We start from the raw sequence: 23,180 nt of genomic DNA, 5'->3' as shown, positions 1-23,180 counted from the left end.
ACGAAACATCAGCATGCATACTTGCATGATCTATAGAGCCGGCTTCCTTCCCTAGCGTCTTTGGTTTCACATATGGTTTGTACACCTGGTTCACCTTAAAGTGCTGAAGTTAATACAGAGTGTTGTATCACTTCCTCCAATTTATAGACTGGTATATTAAGCATCTCAAACAAGCACTACAGCATTACAGCAGGCAGATGTAGGTTGGCATGGGGACAGAAGGGCACACTGGTGACAAGGCCATTGGGAAATTCACATGTATTACCCACACATCTACTGTAGTAAGAAAAGTCAAGAGGGATATATTCTGGAATTTTTGGACAAAGACTTTGTGGCTAGGCATACAGGCTTTGAAATTCCTAGGGAATCCCAAGTCAAGATCCAGAGTTTTTGTCTGGCCAAAGCAAAATGGAAAAACTGTGACTCTGTTATGCTGTGCGTGGCATTTTACTGGCAGCATTTAGGTCTACTTGTCTCCTTATAATGCGTATCCATTGAATAGCCGAGCTCTCCATGGCTTAGCTACAAAATTGAGAACCCATGCATGTGTCACTTTCTCATCATGTAACTCTGTGAAAGTAGGAGTTTCCCTGATTGGGATTTGCCCTGGCAGATTTTACTTGGATCACAGGGATTTAATGTAAGTCTAACTGATTAGCATACAATGCTGTAGCTAAATAAATTAAACTGAATAAGAAACATTATTTTTTAAAACAGCTAAAATGTTTCTAATTGCTGGCCTTTTAAATCCACCTGAAAAAGGGTTCTTAAAAAAGAGTGAGAAACTTTGGCAGACACTTTTCTAGCATGCTACTAAAGATTTTGTGCCAGTAAAGAAGCAATTCCAGCCAGAGACATTAATCAAGACAATTTTGTGCAACTTTCTGATTAATTGATGTGCCACACTGTTTTAGTTCCACTAGGATATCCCAGCTTGGCTTGGCTAAGAGAATATGCTTTGAAACAGTGGTTCATCACGTCAGTACAGTTCCTGAGACTTGTTAAATGGATGCCTAGGCACACTGAAGTAATAATGGACAAAACACCACTAAAATCCGTTCCGTTGGTTTCTTTTAATTTGTCACCCATCTATATTAGAATGTCTATCATTATTTCCATGGATTATGGAATGATTTAACCATAGCTGGAACAAGCAGGTTATTTTAAATTGTTCTTTTAATTGTTGCTTTATTGGAAAGTCTTATTAAACAAGAACATAAATGTGTTGGTGAAGTTTTAATGTCGTCAATAAAAATGTCTAGACTTGTCCATTTTACAGAGGAAAAAAGCTTGATTACCAAAAGAACTATTTTGGGAAATATATCTTTTTTTTAAAAACGGCAAATGATCATTTAATAATTTTTAATCTTTATAATTAATAAGTGTAAGTTTTACCTGTTTTTTCATGAAAATATTTGGATTTAACAACAAAAAAACATAGGGTCACATACGGTACTGTTCATATTTTTATCAGAAACTTCCTCTGCTTTTCTAAAATATCTGCTTTTTCTCTCTGTCAATGAAGATCAAGTGGCTTTCAACGGGCACAAAGATCTCACTAGGCCAGTCTGTCAGTGACTAGTCAATACAGCATGACAAGGCCAAAGAGTCAGCTTTGCTCTGAAACAGAATATGTCTAAGCGAGTGTGATGAAGACCAGCAGAGGAAGCAGTTTCCGTCCCTGTGGGATGCCATCATATAAACACTCAGGTTAAACTTGATGTTCAGTAATAATCCTTTGGGTCTTGTCATGGAAACGGAATGCCACTAACATCCCTCAGTGAATGATCGTTTTCATTTCAAAGTGCAATTATGTTAAGTTTAAACATGCAGCATAGCATAGCATTGTTCACAAAAATAGTCACAAATGTATATAGCGCTTTAGACTGTTTAGACTAAAGCTTGTTAGACTGTGGTTAGAAGCGGCATTCGACTTCCAGATGTAGCCTGTCATCCGTCCATCACCATATAATGGGACGCTGTCTGTTAAGTCGGTGCCCTAGACATTAGAGAAATTAGTCGCTGATAACCTGTGTCAGGCTCAGACTAAGCACCGCATACCTGTTTAGTCGTGATGAATATGCGAGGCAGCAGGAAGGAGAACCACTTCCCTATAATGGAGTCCAGCTCCCATGCACAGGTCTTTATTGGCACTGTGTTTACCACTAGCCCTCTTTCCACACCCTCACCGGAGTGTTGTCACATTGATGGCTTGCAGGCGTTGTGTGTTTGGGAGAGCGGAGTATGTTTGTCTGAGAGGGGGTGGTCGGTTTTGGTTTTGAAGTGCTGGGTGTGAAGGTGACCCATGAAGGCTGTCAGCGGTTGTTAGATGGAGGCAGTGCATGCACTGGTCAGTCTGGCCTTGGCTTTGCAACAAGATGCACATGTATATTACATATATGCGTATTTGTTATATTAGACATCTATATTACCAACATGTATAAGTTGAACCCATATGCTAGACCATATCCCGGTCCTTAACATTCGTGTTGGATCTTTTTGTTAAAAGGCATCTTTGATGTTTATTATCTGTGTATTTATTACCCCATCACCAGCGCCATTTGGTTTGTGGGAACATTTGGTGCTCAGAAACACAGCTAAACAGTGGAACATTAAAGCTTACAGTATGTATATTTTATCAAGCAAATAGACCTTGAAATGGACATTTAAATGTTCTGTCCTTTTTATCTTGCTGATATTTAACAGTTCACCATCAAATTCCTCATCAGTCAGAACAACATACAACATCTCTGTCGAAATTCCTAAGTGTTCACTTTTTCAACCCTCATGGCAAGACCATGTTGATAGGACTCAGCATGACTAACTGATAAATCAAATTTACACATTTGCTGTGATTATTTTTGCAGTAAAGTGACACCTTTGTCTATTTTCCTGAACCCCCCCCAAACCCCATCCCACCACCCCTCCATTCTCTTTCGGAAAAGCAGAGCACGCTCTGCGGGGTTCGGCCAAGCGAAAGCCATCTTTTCTCCAGCGGAGAATAGATGGTGGCAGATGTTGAAATAATCCATCAGATAACACACAACAGATGTCTTAATATTGTCCAGCTCGTACTGGAGACAACATGAATGACTAGGGTTGGCCCGGTAAGGCAGAGACAGCGGCTTGCCGGGAGCGCACATGTTTGATAGATTAGAGGGGACTGAAGTAAGCGGAGCATAAAAAGGAAAGAACTGGAGGACTGAGACTAAACACACTACTGTACACACCCTTTCCTGTCAGTGTGACAGTATAATCTATTATTTAAGCATTAGCGATGTGTAAGGTTAAATGGAATATTTACTCTGTCATTAAATATTTATTTAACTTCATAACAAGAAAGAATGCTTGACTCAAGATCTGTATCTATAACAGTTCTTATCGGCTTTTACTTCCCTGGCTTTGCTGGCGATGAAGTGCCAAAATATAGTTTGAGGAATAGTCCAATGTTTGAAGCTCTCTCAATCTCACTCATTCTCTATACCGCATATCCTATACAGGGTCACGGGATGCCTGGAGCCAATCCCAGGGAACTTGGGGCATAAGGCAGGGTACATTCTGGACAGCGTGCCAATCCATCATAGGGCACACAAGTGCACACACACATACATATACTAATGCACACACTACATGGGGAAAATATGCAAACTCCATGCACACATTGAACCCTTGACCCTGAAGGGCCGAGACCACAGTGCTAACCACTACACCACTGTGCCACCCATGTTTGAAGCTGTTTTTTCAGATTTTTTATAAATGCACCAGTCTTTCCCAGGGAAGATGGAAGCTTGGTTTATATGTTTAACCAAATGAAAACACAATATAGCCAAAAGACAAGTAATTCAGCTCCAATAGGTTTAGTAGGACTTTGGCTCTCAAGCATGAAGAATGAGAAAACCCTGCATTAAGGATAGTTAGAGTCTGTATATGAAATAGGTAAGCTATCTGTTGCCTCCACAAGATGTTTACAAATGTAAGAAACACTCTTGCAGCACTCTTTATAAAAACATACTCCAGAAGGAAAAGTGAGAGAGCTTTATAGGGTGCTGGAGCTGCTTTTTTTTTTCTTAATGTGTAGACTGACTAGAGATTAACTTTAATACACATATACTCACTTGGCGCTTTAATAAAAACGCCCATACTGCACATACTCAACAAAACTCACATCTGTTGAAGATTGGAAAAACAGCACCTGGTCCTTAAGCAATTTTAACCCTCCAGTTGATAAAACAGATTTTTCTTCTAGGCTGACAGAAAGGGATACCAATGTGTGCGTTTGCTATTGCATCCCATCCACATCAGTGTTAACCTGTTGAGAGCTGTGAGATGCTTTCCTGCTCATCACAGTGGTAAAGAGTGGTCATTTGAGGCCAGCTAGCACTGGTGTGGCTATTTATCCTCTATGGTATTTTTTTGTGGTTTGTGAAAATCTCAGGGGATCAGCAGTTTCTGAAATACTCAAACCAACCCATCTGGCTGGGCACTGAGCAATCTTTTATTCTTATACAGCATGTGATATGAACAAAAAACTGAAGCTCTTGAGCTTTATCTGTCAGTTTATTTGCTGACTGAATTATTGCATGAAAGAGCACAGGTTTTTTCTTTTTAAAGTGGTAAGTGAATTGCTCATATTTTTCAAGTTTAACATAATTCTGGCCTGCCATGTCTAGTCTATTTGGTAAATAACAAGTATGTGACCAACATAGAGGCACAGTTCCATATTTATTTTTCACAATTCCCATTTGCCATTTACACCGATTAGCCATTAGCTAACTTAAACACCACCTCCAGTAGTTGATCACAAACCATACACCAGCAAACTGGCGACAGGATCGTTGGCACTCAAGCCTCACTTATGCCTGCAGGGAGCAAAGGCTAGCCTGTCTAGCCCAATTACACAGGAATACCAACACAACACAATAGCCCCCCCGCCCCAGAAAAAGTAAATGCTGGCCAGAATAGAAGGGCACCAGAGCACCCAGTGCAATAAAGACCATAAACCATTACAGACAGGGCACAGCAGATAAAGAACTCAATCTAACTGAACACCCATGGGATGCGCCGGAAAAATAAGTCTGATCCACAGAGGCCCCACTTTAAAACCCACAGCACCCAAAGCATCTACTGTCAACGTTCTGGTGCAAGACATGACAGAACACCCGAAGCCATGCTCTAAAGGAACCAGAGCTCCTCTGGTGGCACAAGGGGAACTTTGGTGGTTTTAATGTTAACGGTTTTAATGTTATGGCTGAGTGGTATAGGAGGAAAACGGTTATCAAGGTTTTCAGACTGTGTTTAGTCATACATTAATAAAGACTAAATGGCGGTGGGTATTTATGAGGTGGATATGTTTTATTGTGTAAGGTTATGGTTGTTTGGTTTATTTGGCTGCAATGTTTCTTATGTTTCTCCTTTACTCAATGGCTGGTTACATTCCATCCTCAGGTCTGTTTTATTTGTTTGTCTACAGTGCCTACAGCCATGCAAGGAATTATGGGAAACCAGAAGAGTTCTTTCTCACAAGTTTTGTGAGGTAAGCCTTACCACAGAGAGTATGTTTGAGAGTGGAATTTTGTTTGAGTGAATCAGTGCAGTTAAAACCAGCAAAGAATGATCAGTGAGATTAACATAACCACAAATGGGGTGTGAGAAATACATAAAGAACATAAGCGTTATTAACATGCTAGGAGGTGATGCATTAGCAGACGGATCCAAGAGCTCTGGACATGATGAACGCCCATGTTCGGCAGAACATCTTCCTGAGATTCAATTTCACCCGTATCAGGGAGCTATACAAGGAAGATTATAAACCAACATATGAAGTTACACTGTGATTTAAAACATGACATGCCTATATGTGCACATGTGTGTGTATACGTGTGTGGAATAGAAAATCGAATCATATTCATATTATCCACCTGGTCCCTGGGTTCAGATTTGATTACACTCCTTTAATCCTCTTCTGCGGAGTGGTGAGGTATGAAGAGCAGAAAGCAAACAGACAGAATAATGTAATTCTGCCTTTAGAAAGTATAATAACTGCTCAAATTGAGTCTGGATTTCAATATTCCTGTACAGATGTTTACTGTACAACAGCAGTATATTTTAACGCATTGGATAATAAGTACCCTAGTGTAATTTTTAGTCTCACTGTATTAGAAACATGCTGTATGCTTTGTTGTTTCCCCAACTGTGTGATTCACCCAGTGGAAGAAACATGTGCCTTGCATCAACTCAGAGAAGCATCGAGTTAAGTAATTCTTGGAGATGTTTTGCAAATGAACAGTTTCCAGAGCGCCTCGGTCAGGAACCCCGCAGCCAGATGTGCTCTCAAAAGCAGAGCTCTATGTGCATTGAGTCTGTTTCGGGCTTATACTGTAGTAGCGTGGTGCCAGCGTTGGCAGCACCGTGACGTAGCGAGTACACGCCATGTCTCATATGGAATCTCTATGGCCAGGGAACGTGGGTGGGTGTCTGCTGCTAACCACTGTATCTCCTGCTCTGTCTCCGTTTCCCTCTCTCTGTCTCTTTATATTTTATTTTCATAAAAAGAAGCACCATGAGTGTGTGACCAGTGCTGAGTTCCTGCAGTCGCTGCAGATGCAGAAGCAGGGCGACTGTCCTTCTCCTCAGAGGGCGTCAGGATTTGCAGCAGCCTGCGTGGAGAGCTGCAATGCCGACCGCGAGTGCTCCGGATCTAAAAAGTGCTGTTCTAACGGATGTGGCCACACCTGCCAAGCACCAATTAACCTTTATAAAGGTAATTTATGAACAGGCTTTATAAACAGGCTGTCTGAAAGGGTTATGTATTACGTTATAAGTTATAACATATAAGTTATGTATAAATGGACATAAGTGCAACCACACCACACTCTTTTTGTCTCTTTTTATTAATTAAGGTTAATTGTAATAAGTAAAAGTTATTGGTATAAAAAGTTTACCTAGCAGGCTGCAGCAAACAAGAGTATTCTGCTGATGGAAGGTTACGTATTCCTGAAACAGATCTGACGAAATTGCATGAATATTCCTAAGACGTCCCAATAATAACAAATACCAAATACAGCACACCAAAGCCGCGGTTTCTTGGTGTTAGTTGGAGAATGTTAGATCTGTATGCACTGCATGCTCCAATACTTTGACCATCAATGATCCATTTTTATGTTGCACTGTAACATCACGTCATTGATGTGATTTACTGTCACATTTTCTTTCCAACCATTTTTAACATGCAGAACAAGTAGGACATTAAGTAGGTGTTTCCCAACATGTGTCATCCTATGTATCATAGGCGTCCCCCTGAAGCCAAGGAAAGACATGGCCTTTTTAGAAGACAAGCACGGACAGCTGGAAGTGACGTGGATGTCTAAGTTCAATGTTTCTATTGAGCCAGTTCTGTATATTCTGCAGAGGAGATGGAACCATGGCATTCATCCCAGCGAGGACGACGCCTCGCCCTGGCACACTGTAATGATGGTAAGACAACAGCAACACTACTCCCGGCCAGGTTTTCCACAAACGTTCTTCACACTATCGTCATCTGTGCCTGAATCGGTATGACGCTTATTTTCTCTGCGTGAGTGACAGTATTCTGGTTTTTGGATCCTTAGAGACAGCACTCATATACTCTTAAGTTAATTTGTATAGACGTTTCAGAGTTTACAGCTATGCTAATGGAAAAACTTGGACGAAATACATAAGTAAGTGGTCTATTAGTATGAACTCTATGATCTATAATGGAGAACATTTATTCCTGTAAAATCTACAAAATGCCAAGAGATGACTGTTATCCGAAAGACGTTCTTTCCTAGAGACCATCGTTTTTATAGAGATCATCTGTCTTGATTGTCAACTTTTATTTAAATCTCAAAAGAAAAATTTGAAATGCAAAATCAGAAACGTATTATGTTTCAGATAAAAAGTTACAGGCCGCATGTATTGAAGCAAGCAATAATTTTAAAGTAAAATATATATTTCAGAACTGTTCAATTTTAGTGAGCCTGTGAACATTGTAGTCTCAGATTTCTGTACTTGGCTGACAGGAGTGGAACCTGATGTGGTCTTGTAGCCCATGCATCTCAAGGTTTGATATGTGGTCCGAGATGCTTTTCTACTTCTTTTCCATGGGTGTAAAGAGTCCCTGTTTGAGAGTTACTGTAGCCTTCCTATCAGCTTGAACCAGTCTGGCCTTTTGCCTCAGACCTCTCTTATCAACAAGACATTTCCGCTCACTGAAACAGCCATTTACTGGATTTTTGTTTTGTAAACGGCATTCTGTAAGCTCTAGGGACTGATGTGTAGCTCAGTGGGCCAGGGGTAGCTCAGTGGTTAAGGCATTGGACTATGGTTCAGAAGATCGCAGGTTCAAACCCCACAACCACCAAGATGCCACTGTTGGGCCCTTGAGCAAGGTCCTCAACTGCTCAGATGTGTAATAAGATAAAAATGTTCTGGATAAGAGTGTCTGGTAAATGTGTGTACAAATCTCAGATCAACAGTACTCAAATCATCCCACTTGGCAACAAGAATGTAAAGCAAAAAATTTCCTTGCTATACATTCCTTATGGCTATGTTTGATGTAACCATTTGTCATATGTGTTAGCCACAGAAATGCATCAGCAGACTCCAGGGAAGATTTTCTTTTGGCATCTTTTCTGTGCATCCTCCTGGATCATACTGGGTCGTCCTTTTTTCATAGGCCACATTGGAAATATTTATTGATATGTTAATTTTACATTTTTCACTGTGTTTAGTTTTTGCTCTTTACTATTGTGCTTGATTAAATTAAGATTCTTTCTTTTGGCTTCATGATAATCTGCTTTCGGGGTGTTAAAACTTTCCTAGTCTTCTTGTCTAGACTGTGTTTTTAGCTCTTTGGTGCAAGAAATAATGATATGACTTTGTATGTAAACAGTATGATGTCAAATTGCACTGCTGTAATGGTTGGTATACCAAAAAACCCTTCTTGTTTTACTCATAGACATACATGCCCTTAAAATTAAGCTGACATTTTTGCGCTTTAACCTAATAGTTGATGAGTCCTTAAGAAATCCAAATCCAATGTGCCGGAATACGGAGCCAAAACGACAAAAGATTGTGTCACTGTCCGATTACTTACAGATTGCATTCTTTTACTCTCTGAGAAGCTTTGAGGCTTTGAGCTTATCTAGGGACATGATTTCAGCAACTCCTAATTGGGGCTTTAAATTTCAAACCATCAGATCAAGAGATTTTTGAAACAAATAGTCCATTGTCATCTCTATTATCTCCCAAAAGGAACTGCGAGGTAATGAATAGGAACATATAAATAGCGCTTTTCAGCAGGTTTGAGAAAATCTTCTTGCAAAAGATCAACCAATCATTACAGCACTGATGGAGTCCTTTTTCTGATTTGTTCTAATTAAATCTACCATGACCCCTCTCTCTTACTCTCTCTCTCTCGCTCTCTCTCTCTTTGTACTAGACCATGGAGGAAAGGGCCTTGCTGAAGGATGTTCGGCCACACAGGTGGTACCAGTTTCGCGTGAACGCAGTAAACAGCCAGGGCACACGTGGCTTCACCACTCCCAGCAAGCACTTCTTCTCAACACGAGGTAAAGCACTACACTTTCTGTTTGACAAATTATATTTCAGGAAAAAACCTTACTGCATCCGTCTCCATTTTGATCTAGTCTGCGCTTCACAGTCTTTAGGCAGTTGCTCAGTAACATGGGCAAGGTCTCAGTAGATTGCTGGGACACCGCTGAGTGAGACAAGTTATGAGGAGTTACAGACGAATGTGCAAATCCTTCACAGCAGTTCGTCAACGCTGCAGACTCAGCCGTCTTTGTAAAACTGGCCTGCGTGAAACTAGAGCAGTCCGCAGCCTGTACATCATCACAGCCCGCTCCACTCAACTCTCTCACACTCCCACGTACACACACACACACCCAAACACATACACCCCATCTCTCATACTGAGAGTTTGGCGTGCCGACATCGTGTCAGATTTTAAACATGTTTTACGGTACGGAAAGATGCTCAGGGATAGAATTTTCCATGGATGCAGAAAACAAACACACTGGGACATGAACGAGAACGTGCTCAGTATGAGGTTTTATCATTGTATCTGTTTTTGCTTTTTGTTTTGTGTAGTGTTATTTGTTTGATTACAATTTATGATGCAGGCAAGTTTCTCAGAGACGTACTTCACATCGTCTTAGACCACAGGGGTGCTTGATTTGGCACGTTCCAAAATTGAGTTTATTGAAAGGCCAAGTCCAAGCTATAATTACATACAGACTGAAGCCATCACCAGTAATGACTCGAATCAATTTTTGTTTTATTTTTGAAGATTACCAACACTTGGACCGATGCAGAGAATAAAAAAAAAATACATGGTGTTGAAAGTCTTTTGTTGATACTTAGGCAGATGCTTTTTCATTGCTGAAAATTACTAATCTCCAATTCACGATATTCTGTTTTTGTGAGAAACACAACTTTGGTCATATTCTGATATATTTCCAAGAAACTATTCCCAATAGCCAATATTACAAATCGATGTTAGCGTACATACTAAATACCACTTTTTGTAGAGTTCCTTCTTTTCGCCATATGGCTTTCTTTTCCTCTTCCTTGGGGTCACAAAACATGCAACTTTCATCAAATTGCCATGGGACATCTGAGTGGCAGGGGTGCGGGGGTGCATGAAGAATGCTGAAGGTCGTAGGTCATGTGCGTAGCTGCCATTACTCAAGGATATCTGGAGATGAAAGGTTCCTCCTCTGAGGCTATATGACTCTGTGAGGAAAAATCCAAGTGACAGTTCTCCACCCGCGACCTTAAAGCAGGCGGCAGGGCCACGTGTGTCGATCGGGGGTTGCCTCACAGCACGGAATGGAGCCTTTGTTTTTGCAAGGATGCTGAGAGTTTGGAAGCCCACCCTAATGGCCATCTGCAGTAACCGTTTTAAGGGTTTACAGTAGATAACACTGTTCTCTCATGCCTGGTGGAAATGAAATCAGATTGCTCGGTTTCAAAGCTAAAATACGTTCCAGGTGAGACGCGAGTTTACAGTTGATAGCGAAAAAGTTGTTTTGATTTTCTATCTGAATATTTCCTCATGTTTAGAGCTGGTTTCATGTTTTGTGTAGATTAAGCCAATAACAATGGAACAGTATTGAAGTTTGTGTACATTGTACGCCTAGCAACTTTCCAAAATATTGGTGAAACTGGTAAAAAATGAGGAGCAGATCTCTATACGTGTTCAGGCAACATGACTTGACACCCCTGGTTGCGTTGTTGTGTGGAAGGCTTATCCACCCCACCCAGTGGCAAGAGACCTGAGTCACTATTCATCATATATCAGTTCCACTGAAGAGTCATCCACACACATACTCTCACTCACAATAACACACATGCGCACACACACATATGGCCTGCTGAGCTGTGGTGCAGGCTTGCGAAAACATTCCATATGTGGCCAAGAACCATGAAAGACCATGAAAGGAGAATAACAGAGACAAAAATGACAAGAAGACAATGATATCCAGTCCTGTTTCCATTGCTGTTTAATTGTGTTTCTGGCATACAAACTATTTATGTTGTTTTTTAATAACTCCAATACGTTTTCCATAAATTATTATCCTGGTGTATTGAATAAATCTAATTTTATTGGGTGTTACATCCTACTGAGCTCCTTCCTCTGGCTATGTAAAAAAGGAAAAAAAAGTGAACACAGCAGTAGAGTACTGTCAGACAGCTTTTTTCACTGACTTCAATCATCATGGACCTTACAGTTTTCCATGAGTTCTTGATTTGCATCCTTTTCTGGCTTGCATGGACTTTCTCCACTCCCACTGGCTATAGGCCCCATCAAGAGGAGCACAAACAATCAGATCAGAATCAGCAATCTAAAATGCACTTTTTTCCCTCCCCATTACAGACCCACTGCCCCCAGAGAGACCGCAGAACGTCAGTGCCGGGAATCAGACTGTGAGCGCTGACGGTAGGTTGAGCGTGCTGCTTCGTTGGGACCCCCCCAAAGAGGGAGACCTGCCGCTCCATCATTACAAAGTGACCTGGAGCGGCCCAATTGGAAAGGAAAGCAGCAGGGTCGCAGACGGGGTAAGGCTTCCCTAGTGCAGCTTATATCTCATCTCCCTCCGAAGCCAAACAGTGCTCTAACTCTGGCTCCGAACGCTGGACATATTTTTCTGTCTCACCTTTTCTGCTTATCCGGCAGGAGTTTTTTTTTTTTATTATTATTATTTTTTTTATTAAATATATCTTTTGTAAGTAGAAAAGTGTTTTAGAGAAAAATGAGGTTAAGCAGTCATGCCAAGCTCAATGAGGTCCTATGGGGTTCTTTAGCTTTCCCCAGCTGTTGGGGTTTGAAATGAATTATCTGTTTGTATCCTTCACTTAAGAAAGTCATCTGGCACCTGCAAGGATAGGGGACTTGTTATCCTGTGAGCCCTTCAGGCTGAGGAAGTCCTAAATCTAAATTGGATCTCAAGAATTTATCTTCATAGTTTCACCATAGCTGTTCCGACTCGCAGTTTTAGCCAGCGTTAGCTCGCAGGTGTTGAACTCATGTGCACCACCTGCGTTCTAATAAAGTGCTAGAAAGTGTATTTATTTCTCCGCAAAGCCTGTAGTACAAAGGCGCCATCTGCTCTTGTGATCATCGTATTTTACTGTAACCTAAGCGCTCTCCTTGAAGCCGCAACTCTCAAATGGTTTTGATTAGGTAATTTGTTTTTACAATGCAATAACTTCTGGGTCTGAGAAAGCCATCCATTGAGCTGAACAGTAGCCTATAAAGAAGAGCTATTTCTGAGACACAAGATTTAAAAAATAGTCATTTCTTTTAAACGATACGTATTCAAGCTGTAAAAAAAAAACATTTTTGAACCGCCTGGAGTTGAGAAATATTTTCATCCAAAAAACACAGTGCAGTTAAAACAAAATATACCACGGCTTTATATCCCTGTCACCCGAGCATGAAATGAGCTCAGAAGTATGCACCATTTAACACAATGACGATATTAGTCCAACATAAGTATCAAGCTCTTTTCATGCTCATTTTTCTGTATGGTTAGGTTAACAGAAGAAGACAGGTTGATGGTGGAATGCGATACAAGACCAGAGTGTGTCTGAGCACTGCCAAATCCACACTGACTTTTAACGGTTGACCGAAAGACCACTCGTACACCTTTAAAATCTCTTAGATATTTTTTTTATTTTATCTCCATGATAGAAATGATAGGGATGGGTCCTCTACCACAAAATTGCTAGGAATTTTTACAAGGGCTCCCACTGCATTTCCACATCCCACATCATCCAAGGCTATTCAATCCACATTTTCTTTCAATTATTGGGAATCAAGGCAGGATAGACACAAGCGGTGAATGTCCACGATACAATGTTAGTCATCTTTTGTATCCAGGAACTCAGGACTCTTCCACCTAAGTATGTGGTCTTCCTGCTCGTATCAATGCTGCATAACTTCCCCTGACCTCGTCAGTAAGCGAAAAATCCTACCAAGAGACAGGCAGGTTTTTATAGAATGTTAGACCACTTGTTATGAGCCGCACTATAAAAATGTTTGTGTTGGAGCCTGAAGCATTTACGTGGAATATTCACCCGAAGGGCTAGTTGAGATTTTCCTTTTTTTTCTACAGCATGTAAAAAGAAGCATTGAAAACAGTATTTAACTCAGTCTCCTGATGAAGATTTATAACATTACTGTAAAAGAAATATAGCATCGGGTTTATAAATAAATAATAAATCAAGGTACCCAGGTAGAAATGAGCCCACATTGCCAATTCAGCATCTATTACCTATTCCTTAACTTGATCACTGTAAGAATACACACTACTCTTACCTCATACAAGCATAATAGGGCTATTTCTACTAACAGTGAGCTCATCTTGTGCACATTTGGTCTGAGCAGAAACTCAATTTCCCATTGGACCACGAGTTAAAACAGAGGTCAGATTCTGAAAGTCATAACATATGGCTCCTTGGTGAAATGGAAGGGCTTCACGCAAGTTTCACTGGGCTCGTTTATCTGCACACTTGTGAAACACATGTTTTGGCTATCTCGAGAAGTATGGACATATTAAAGCTTATTATTCACCATTAATGTCACAAATCCTGGATCGCAGATACCTCAACTGGAGAATCGATGGCTCTCATACTGGCTCGTCTGTTCGGTCTACAGGTTTAGGGACAGGAGGCCTGTTTAGACTTCCGTTTAGATATCCTGTCAATCATAGAAAGGAAAGGAAAATATATACACGCTTATAAGACGGAATGAATGCAGTTTGCCTATTGTCAAAAGTATATTGTCTATGATGTGATAGGGTGATCGTGGTGCATAATAAATTAATAAATGCAAAGAAAATACTAGAAATTTCAACATCAACAACATTACTTCTATTATTGTCATGGTAACTATATGACTAGTACTGTGCATCTCAAAAAATGTGAATAATATTTTAAGCATTTTTTTATTAAAACATTTATTTACTTACAGCTCATGAAAATCAAAAATCCAGTATCTCAAAAAAATTGAATATTTCTTAAAATCACAATACAGAAATGATAATAAATTATATGTATTTATATATGCCATACTTAGTCGTGTTTACTTTTAGCACTACTTACTGCAACAATGCAGCATGCCATGGAGCATCCAGCCTGTGGCACTGCTGAGGTGTTATCGAAGACCAGGTTGCCTTGATATCAGCCTTGAGCTTACCTGTGTTGTTGTGTCAGGTGTTTCCCATCTTCTTCTTGACATAGATTCTCTCAGGCAAGTTGGCTGGGCTATCAAGCATAGTAATATCATGGTCAGGAAATGAGTTAGCTATGGCCAGCTGCTACGTCCTGCTAGACCAAAGGAAATTGGCATTTCCATAAGGCTTGTAAGCAGATAAAAGCATGTAAAATATTTTGGTAGAAGGCTGCAATGATTTGATAAAACACAGTGGACTAACACCAGCAATTGTCAGGGCACCCGAAATCATCACAAACTATGGAAACCTCATACTGGACATCAATTAACTTAGATTCTGTGCATTTCTTCTCCTCCTCAGGACTCTAAGACCTTAATCGCCAGATGAAATGCAAGATTTAATTTTAGCTCTCCTTAGCCCAGGCAAGACACTGGCATTATTTCTGTGTTAGGTGTGGCTTGATACTATGAATGCAACAGTAACCCATTTCGTAAAGACGTCTGTGCATGGTGGCTCTTGATGCCCTGACTCACTCCACTCCTTGTGAAGCACTCCCATGGTCTTGAATCATCTTTGTATGACAAAGTATCTTTGTAGACTTTGTATCTTCTCAAGACTGCGGTCATCCCTGTTGCTTGTGTAGTTTTTCCTACCACACTTTTCCCTTCCAGTCAACTTTCCATGAACATGCTTTAATGCAGCACTCTGCGAACAGTCAGCCCTTTCAATGATGACATTCTGTGGCTTACCATCGTTGTGGATAGTGTTGATGATCGTCTTCTGGACAACTGCAAAGCCAGCAGTCTTCCTCATTTGTTGAATTAATCAGACTGAGAGATACATAGTGTTTATTCTGTATGAATATTAATTTACCACATAATCCATTTATGTTATGAGTAACAAATCTAGAATAAACAAAAGTTTATCTTTTCAAATTAAATTACGAAAAAAAATACTTTTCCATAATATTCACATTTTTCAAGATGCACTGTAGTAGTACTAGAATTAGCAATAGTATTAGTAACGGAAACATCTTTAATCGCTGACCAAGAAAAAGTTCAAAAGTCAACCAGCAGCTGAAAAATTTTAATCATTACAGATTCTCAGGGGCCAGTATTGGAACATTATCAGGAAAAAGATTCAAAAATCAAACATGCTGGTTACAGTGAGATGCTTATCGAAGAGCTGAATCCAAAATTTCGAATTAATTCATTTAATTTTCGAATTAGGACTGCTATCCAAGGGTGTTGTGATCTTGCTTCTCACACTTCTGCCCACATTGTCGACACTCTGCAAAAACATTTTGAGGTGTTAAAGCATCCTCTTATAGTCCTGATTTTGCTCCATCAGACTTTCACCTGTTAAGTTCCCTGAAAGCAACCCTACCAGGATGTAGATTCACTTCTGATGAAGAAGTGAAGACAGGTTGTATTTGTGCATTCTTTTTTAATGAGGGGAACCAACAGCGTGTTGACAGATGCACAAAGTATTGAAAGTCAAGGAGATTACAATTCATTTGCCTTTTCTAAAAGTTAGTTAAAATAAATTCTACAGCCAGAGTGTGGATAATGTTTTCATGTTTTAATAATAATAATAATAATAATAATAATAATAATTATTAATATTATTATTATCCATGCTGCCCTGTCTAGACATGTGTTTCCCCATGTTTTTATAGACACTGACACAGATGGAGCTGGAAGGACTCCAGCCAGACACACACTACATAGTGAACATTCAGGCAGTTTCTTTCTGGGGACAGAAGCGTTTAAAGAGTGGCCGCGCACAGCTCTCCTTCAAAACTGCTGCTTCTACCGGTAAGGGCTGGATCTAAACAAGGGCCATTTGTTTCTGTTTCTGCTTGCTTGAACATTATTTAGCTGTATATTTTTGAAGAGTTCATGTACTTTAATGAATTATTTTGCAGGTCTTTGCCCATGCCTTAAGCCAAAAACATAAATTAAACAAAATGGCTGTCAGATCTGAACATTTGCTGTCTTTGTTCTCATCTCCCCATGGCTATTAATCAGCAGTGTCACTGATGATCATGCAATGTCAGAGCCATTAAAAACAACAGGAGGCCTTTATTGGAGTTTGCCTCTCATGTCCGAACAGTGTGTTCTTACAGAGGCTTATATTTTTTGCACCTAAAAAAGGTAGTTTTTCCTCAGATCAAGGAGTTAACCTGTCGTACAAGTAGCAGTTTCCTGGCATATATCAGCACTCTGGAACAATTCCTATCTTTATTCACTTGAATTGTAGGCCACTAAAGGGAGTCTTAACAGAGATGTACTGACTCTAACGCCCTACAAGGGCTTATGTTAACATCACTTTTAGACCTCTCTTAAAAACCTGGCCTTTCTGTTGCAAAGAGGAGTTTCTTTTCTCATGTTGTTGTTTTCTGCTTTTAATTATGCTATATAAATCATGCACTAATTCTGCCAAGACTAACTCCAGACACGCTGCAAGAAAAGCATGAAAATTTAGTGAGTCCAGTCTGTGCTTTGGCTTTGTGCATCCTGGCAGGTTAAATATGTCAAGATTTATTCAATTTTTCAAAACTGCAATATGCCGTTTATATTTTCCTTGCACCTCAATTATTATTGCTCCCTCGTGCACATTTTATATCTTTATTTTTGCTTTTACTCCATTTCTATCATCCTTCCATGGTCCCCCAGGATATCTTTAAAACATTGCTTGGATAACAAAGTAGACTCATCTAAATCAATGTTGACTCGCTATTAAATGACTAAGAACTAATGAGGTGAGGCTTATGCAGCAGACGGATACGGAACTGAATGACTTCTGCATATAATGCGCATTAGCATCTTTTATGAATGTGTCATGTTCACCCTGTTTGTCCAACTGCACCACATAATTATTGACGTGTGTTTTCATATTTTTTAGGCTTTACATCTGCTTCCATTTTTATAAACGTTCCATCGTGCACTCCTACAGAGAATCTGCGATCAAGCAACCAATCATGAAAGGCCCCAAAAGGGTCATGTGTTAAATGAATTCCACTTGGTGAACGTCGATCTCGTGTTCTCGTTGCAGGCTCCACGCCAATCTCACGGGACTTTTCCAACGAGCTGCCCATCTCCCGCTCATCGCCCAGGGTCCTTCGACTTGAGGCTGCGGCTCCCCATTACCACAACAATCAGCTTCAGGTCAAGGTGTTTTGGAAAAGTCGACTCCCAGGCAAGTCAACCCGAAACAAAAGTTCTTGTATTACACTAGCTGTGTGTAGCTGTGTTAACTGAGTCAGTGTATCTTCTATGCTGCATTGTGGTCCCGGGGGGTTGTTAGGCCATTCCACTGTTCATCAGGTCAATAGAATTTAATTTGATATAAGAATGCATAAATCAGGAGCTCATGAGGAGTTTCTATCAAGCAACGACCATATCAAATTGAATTTTAAATTGCCTACGTTGTTCTCACCCCAATTATACAGCTCGTAACTGTGCTGGACAGCCGTTTCAATTTCACAGATGGTCTGCTTGTGTCCTTGAATCAGTCGGAGCCAAAGAAAAGCAGTGTAGTGACTAATGTTTTGCTGAAGAGCATTACAAAGACGCAAGCCTTATGGTGAATTTTACCCATCCTACATAAACAGTCACTCATCGGGGTGTCCTCTCTGTACCTCCTCCAACACAATACTTTAAGTTTGCATAGTAAGCATGTTCAGAAATTACTCATTTGGCGACGTGATGCTCTTCAAAGTTGAGGGAGAGTTCTGCTGAAACCACAGAGCATCATAAAGAGCGGGTGCTGATTTACCGCTATCTCTTGGAAAGAGGTGAATAGACATATGAAGACAGATTTAATAATATCAATATGGCTGTGAAATGAAAAGCAGATGGGAGGGACATGGCTCTTTGGGCCTCTGACAACCAGATGCACTGTGGGAGATGAGTTTGATGAAAGATGTAATGCTGTTTGGACATGGAACAGGAAGAGGACAGGAGGCGGCGTGTCCCTAACAAAAGTGTCCATGCAGCTCTTTGGCCATGGCTTTTGAAAGTTGAACCAGGGCGCAGATCTAATATACTATGTGTTCTTATGTTTCTCTGTTTAGGAAACCAAAGGGGTTCTGCTTCATATCTTTTAAGTTGGTTTCCAGAGGTATGTGCTAATAACGTGACCAAGAGAGAGAGAACGGCTACTGTACAGGTATGTAAACTATTTTCTCTGCTCGGCTGTCAACACATATGTACGCATGATTAGAAATGTTTCTAGTGAGGAAATTCTTGTTTCGCACTGTCTTCTGGCTCAGATATAAACGGAGAAAGTCACCGCAATATATTACATTAGTCTGGAAATACTTTTCATATATAACTCAACAAGGTCATATAATAAGCTGATAGATATGAGACACCCTGGATGACCCGCAGTCAGCTCGAATGTGGACCCTCCAGCCAACAAGAGTGCTGGAGAAACTGTATATTGTTTAATAAACATAGGAATGCGCCGCGTACGGGCTGTTTGCTTTTCCAGCAGCAGGATAAGGTGGTCTTTGCCCAGCCACATTTAGCTACAATGCACCACACCTACCTACAACTCCATTGTGATCTGCTTGGACGCCAAGAAGGTGTTTAATTTTAGCAGGAAGGAAAGGTTTTACTATTACGAGCAATCTGAAACGTGTACCAGGCGTACATGTTTGGACGGCGTAAAGGAATGCTACGTTAGGTAATGCAATAGTAGGGGTCACAACATACTAAGATCACTCAGCGCTTTTGTGTTCCCTTTCAGTGGCTAACACTAAAGATATGAGGTCATATTTTCAAGACCTATTTGAAAATATCTGCTCATATAACAGCGTGGTTTATTCAACGGGGATCTTATGCTTCTTTAGAGCCCTTATTCAAGCCTAGATACATGCCATTTAATGCTATAACAGCCAAGAGTCTTGTGTTTCCAGACATAATCAGTCATGGGTTGGTAGAGAAGGTAATGAAAATGTGTGAAAACCACAGACATTTTTATATGACACAAGTACAGTGCGGATAAAAAGATCGGTATCTGATTTCCCATCTGCACAGGCGGGTGAAAATTCAGCCTCAGTGACTCAGTAATCGTACATTGCATCAGTTCTTTTCCCACACTTTATCCATGTTTTATGGTTGAATTCTCAAGGATATTTTTATTATGTATTAGTTTCTCTTAAACCATAGAGTATTGGTATCACTGTGCAGAGTTGGTATCACAATGTCACATCATGTTTAATTTTTCCTTTAGGGCACGCATTTTGTCATCACAGGTCTTGCCTTTGCCTGTAAGTACAAAGTAACAGTGACACCCCTCTCTGAGCATGGAGAGAAGACCGGGGCCGTGACCTCTGTCACTACCCCACAGTGCTCGACGCTGAACAGCCGTGGGAAAAAACAACTGTCCTGTGCTTATGATGGTAAGGCCAGCTTATTGCACCATAGCAGAACAGCACTTTTGATTATATAGTTGAAACAATTCATTGTACAAAGAAAAGAACAAAAAACTTGTCACATTGAAACTCGGTCACAATAAAGACTATTAGCCATCCTTGGGGTGGGGTGTAGTGTTGTGGGAGTATGTGGGCAAGAGGGCAGTATATGCTGTGGAAGTAAGGCAGATCGCTTTCTTAGGAGTGTCTTATCTGATCAGCAGTTAAAAAATATTTAATTCCAAAAGGAAATTTTGGTTGTCCAAATGTTGTGGTAACATTAATTTGACAACATTGCGCACACTGGGAAAACATAGCTATTAGAATTAGTTAGAATTACTTTAAGGAAATGATGTAGGAACAATGTTGACTACATGACGATGGGATAACATTAAACAAGTGCACCTAATGACTTCAAGGCAACATTAATACCAAACCAATGGCGTGAGTAAAACTCAGATTCCGGTTACTTTGACCAGACCATTGTGTGCCTACCACTGGGAGAATAACGAACAAGTTATTAATGCTAGCAAATGTGCACACATAACTACAAGTGTGACAACAAATACTGCACAAGAATTTACTGAAAATTTTAATTAGACAGCAGCCAAAATGGAGAAAAACCCAGCTTAGCATCTGAGATTTCTTTTGCATATGTGATCTGTTCTGGATGCTGTGCAAACACCAGATTACAGCTCAGATGCACCTCATGGGTAATTTTCTAAAAGAAAAGAAAACAGGAAAGTAACGTAGCGCTAAGAGATTCATAACATGAGATTCACACACAGGGTGCAGGAAGCTGTTGTTTTTGTCCCAATTTCTAATCGGGAATTCTACATTTTCTTAGAAACTTAAGAGACCATGGATGTGGTCGGGAATTATGGGGATGAATGTTAAGCAGCTTAAATGCTCCAAATAAAGGTTACATTTTGTTGGTTTGAGGGTGTTTTTGTGGTGCTGTGTTTGGGTCATTCATTTAACTTTATATCAGCATAATTTTATCGGTCTAACTTTCACGAACAACCTGTCCTTAAGTCCTAATGTTGAGTGTCATCACAATGTCATTACAGCTGTTTTACAGCGGTCATCCAACGTTAGGGTTCCTGCTGGGAACGCTGGCTTTACAAGTCTCAACTGAAGCATGCGCCTGCCCACATTTTCCCAGCCACTGTGACATCGAGAGTTAGCTAGTTTTGGGGAATTGGCAAGACTAAACTGGGCAGGCAGTGGGGGAAACATGTCTTTGTCACTCATACATTTTATTTGTTTACTATTAGGTTTTCTGGATTAAAATCATAGTCCTTTTATGTAGTTAATGGATAGGATTTTTTTATGCAATTGCCTGATGCACTAAGAAACTACAATATTCACCTAGCCCAGTCTGTGCTCAGTAAAAAGTGATATAAAACACCACATACAATAACATGGCTTTTTTTAGATTGATTATTAAACCTGGGTGTCAGAAATTGGCAAAGACATAGACTTTGATTTAAACACTTTTGATGTAAACTCAAATACAATAAAGGCCTTAGCTAATAAAAGGAACCTACCAAAGTTGTCCGTGTTGTTTCATTCAACTTTCCAACCCTGGAACAATACAATAAAATGTTATTTCGGTCACTTAATGCTTTTCCGAAGGGTTTGTGGTATCTATTTGCCATCAAACCCAAACATTGGTAAAGCACAGAGACTGTTTTTTTCCCTTTAAAAAAGTAGCCCCCTCCCTGAAAGGAAGACTTGCACCCATTTAGAGCTTAATTTACCAAAATATTTGAAGCATTCATGAAATCCTGCTGCGGAATTTCCAGCACACATTTATCTTCCAACCTAACAGCTGCCCTCAGACTTCCATTAAAGGTTTTGGCTGAGCGTATTTACAAAATTCTTTTTAGTGGTAAACATGGGTTAAATACGCAGTGTATGTCAAAAAGTAAACTGTTGACATTGCTGGAGTGTGTAGAAATATGTTCTGGATATGTATTTGTGAAGAACTGATTGAAAAGCAGGTCTGTTGAACAACTGATAATGAGTGTCTTTGTCCTAGACCGCCATCTACAGGCGAAGAAATCGCTGCAGCGCCCCGAGAAGCTGGTAGCTGTGTTTCAGACAGTGAACGGGTCCCTGGAAGGTCTTTTCAGCTGGCAGGTTTCTGAGGCCACACCCGGCCAGACCCCCATCACAGGATTTCAATTCTCCCGGGTCAAAGTGTCCAGCAGCCGTGTGAACAAATCTTCAGACTCACTAATCTCCCAAACACTAAATCTGTCGTCTGTAAGTTGGAAAGCTTTTGTAAGACATAATGTGCAAAATTTCTTACTAGTTCAGTCATGGAGGATGTTCATCCATAACATTTAGCTCTGTTCTAGCTCAAAAGAAACCAATTGGGATTTTAATTTTACTAAATAAGGAGTCCTAAAGTTATTTTTTGGTGTCATGATTTACCCGGTCGATAAATTGACGATTGTGGTCATGTTGAAAATGAAACATATTCATGAAAATTAGACAAACCTTAAAATAAGTCTCATTTTCTTGCTAAATAAATTTACTCCATAAGTTTGGGAGCTGACCAGTAGTTTTGAATTCTTTTCAGCTACTTTTTACATGTTTTGCCTAAAGAAAACAGTAACCAGAAAAAACACTGATCAGCCATAACCATTTAACTTTAAACCACCTAGGTTTTGGGTTCCACTTGTGCAGCCAAGGCAGCTTCAGCCCTGTGGGACTTGGCTCCAAAAACACATTAACACATTAACATTGATTATCAATTATATTCCACTAAAGTGGTGACAGGATCATGGCTCACCTACCACCGTGACAAGCAAAGGCCAGCCCATCTGTTCCGATTCCACAGAAAAGCAAATTGCTGAAAAAAAGTAATAGAAGGCCATGATGGAAAGACATCAGAACTTCCACCCATGGCCCAGAAGACTAAGAAAAGAGCCCAAAAGTGACCCAGCTTGCAAATTCCACAGATACCAATCCGACCGAGCAATCATGGGATGCGCTGGACAACCATGGAGATCCATGGAGGCGCCACC

General features: G+C 40.3%; 1 protein-coding gene across 1 annotated transcript in view; it reads left to right on the top strand.

The window, feature by feature from the left end:
• Positions 1-23,180, top strand: part of anos1b (anosmin 1b) — a 42,756-nt gene that overhangs the window by 14,072 nt on the left and 5,504 nt on the right. The window contains exons 3-12 of the mRNA XM_053513837.1: positions 5,471-5,533; positions 6,553-6,760; positions 7,289-7,473; positions 9,461-9,590; positions 11,921-12,102; positions 16,399-16,537; positions 17,778-17,921; positions 18,799-18,893; positions 19,962-20,130; positions 22,187-22,413. Of these exons, the coding sequence (XP_053369812.1) occupies positions 5,471-5,533; positions 6,553-6,760; positions 7,289-7,473; positions 9,461-9,590; positions 11,921-12,102; positions 16,399-16,537; positions 17,778-17,921; positions 18,799-18,893; positions 19,962-20,130; positions 22,187-22,413 (1,542 nt within the window). The remainder of the gene's footprint in view (positions 1-5,470; positions 5,534-6,552; positions 6,761-7,288; positions 7,474-9,460; positions 9,591-11,920; positions 12,103-16,398; positions 16,538-17,777; positions 17,922-18,798; positions 18,894-19,961; positions 20,131-22,186; positions 22,414-23,180) is intronic.

Source organism: Clarias gariepinus, chromosome 15 (genome assembly GCF_024256425.1).
Source record: "Clarias gariepinus isolate MV-2021 ecotype Netherlands chromosome 15, CGAR_prim_01v2, whole genome shotgun sequence".
Taxonomy (NCBI): domain Eukaryota; kingdom Metazoa; phylum Chordata; class Actinopteri; order Siluriformes; family Clariidae; genus Clarias; species Clarias gariepinus.
This window is presented reverse-complemented; position numbering and strand designations above follow the sequence as displayed.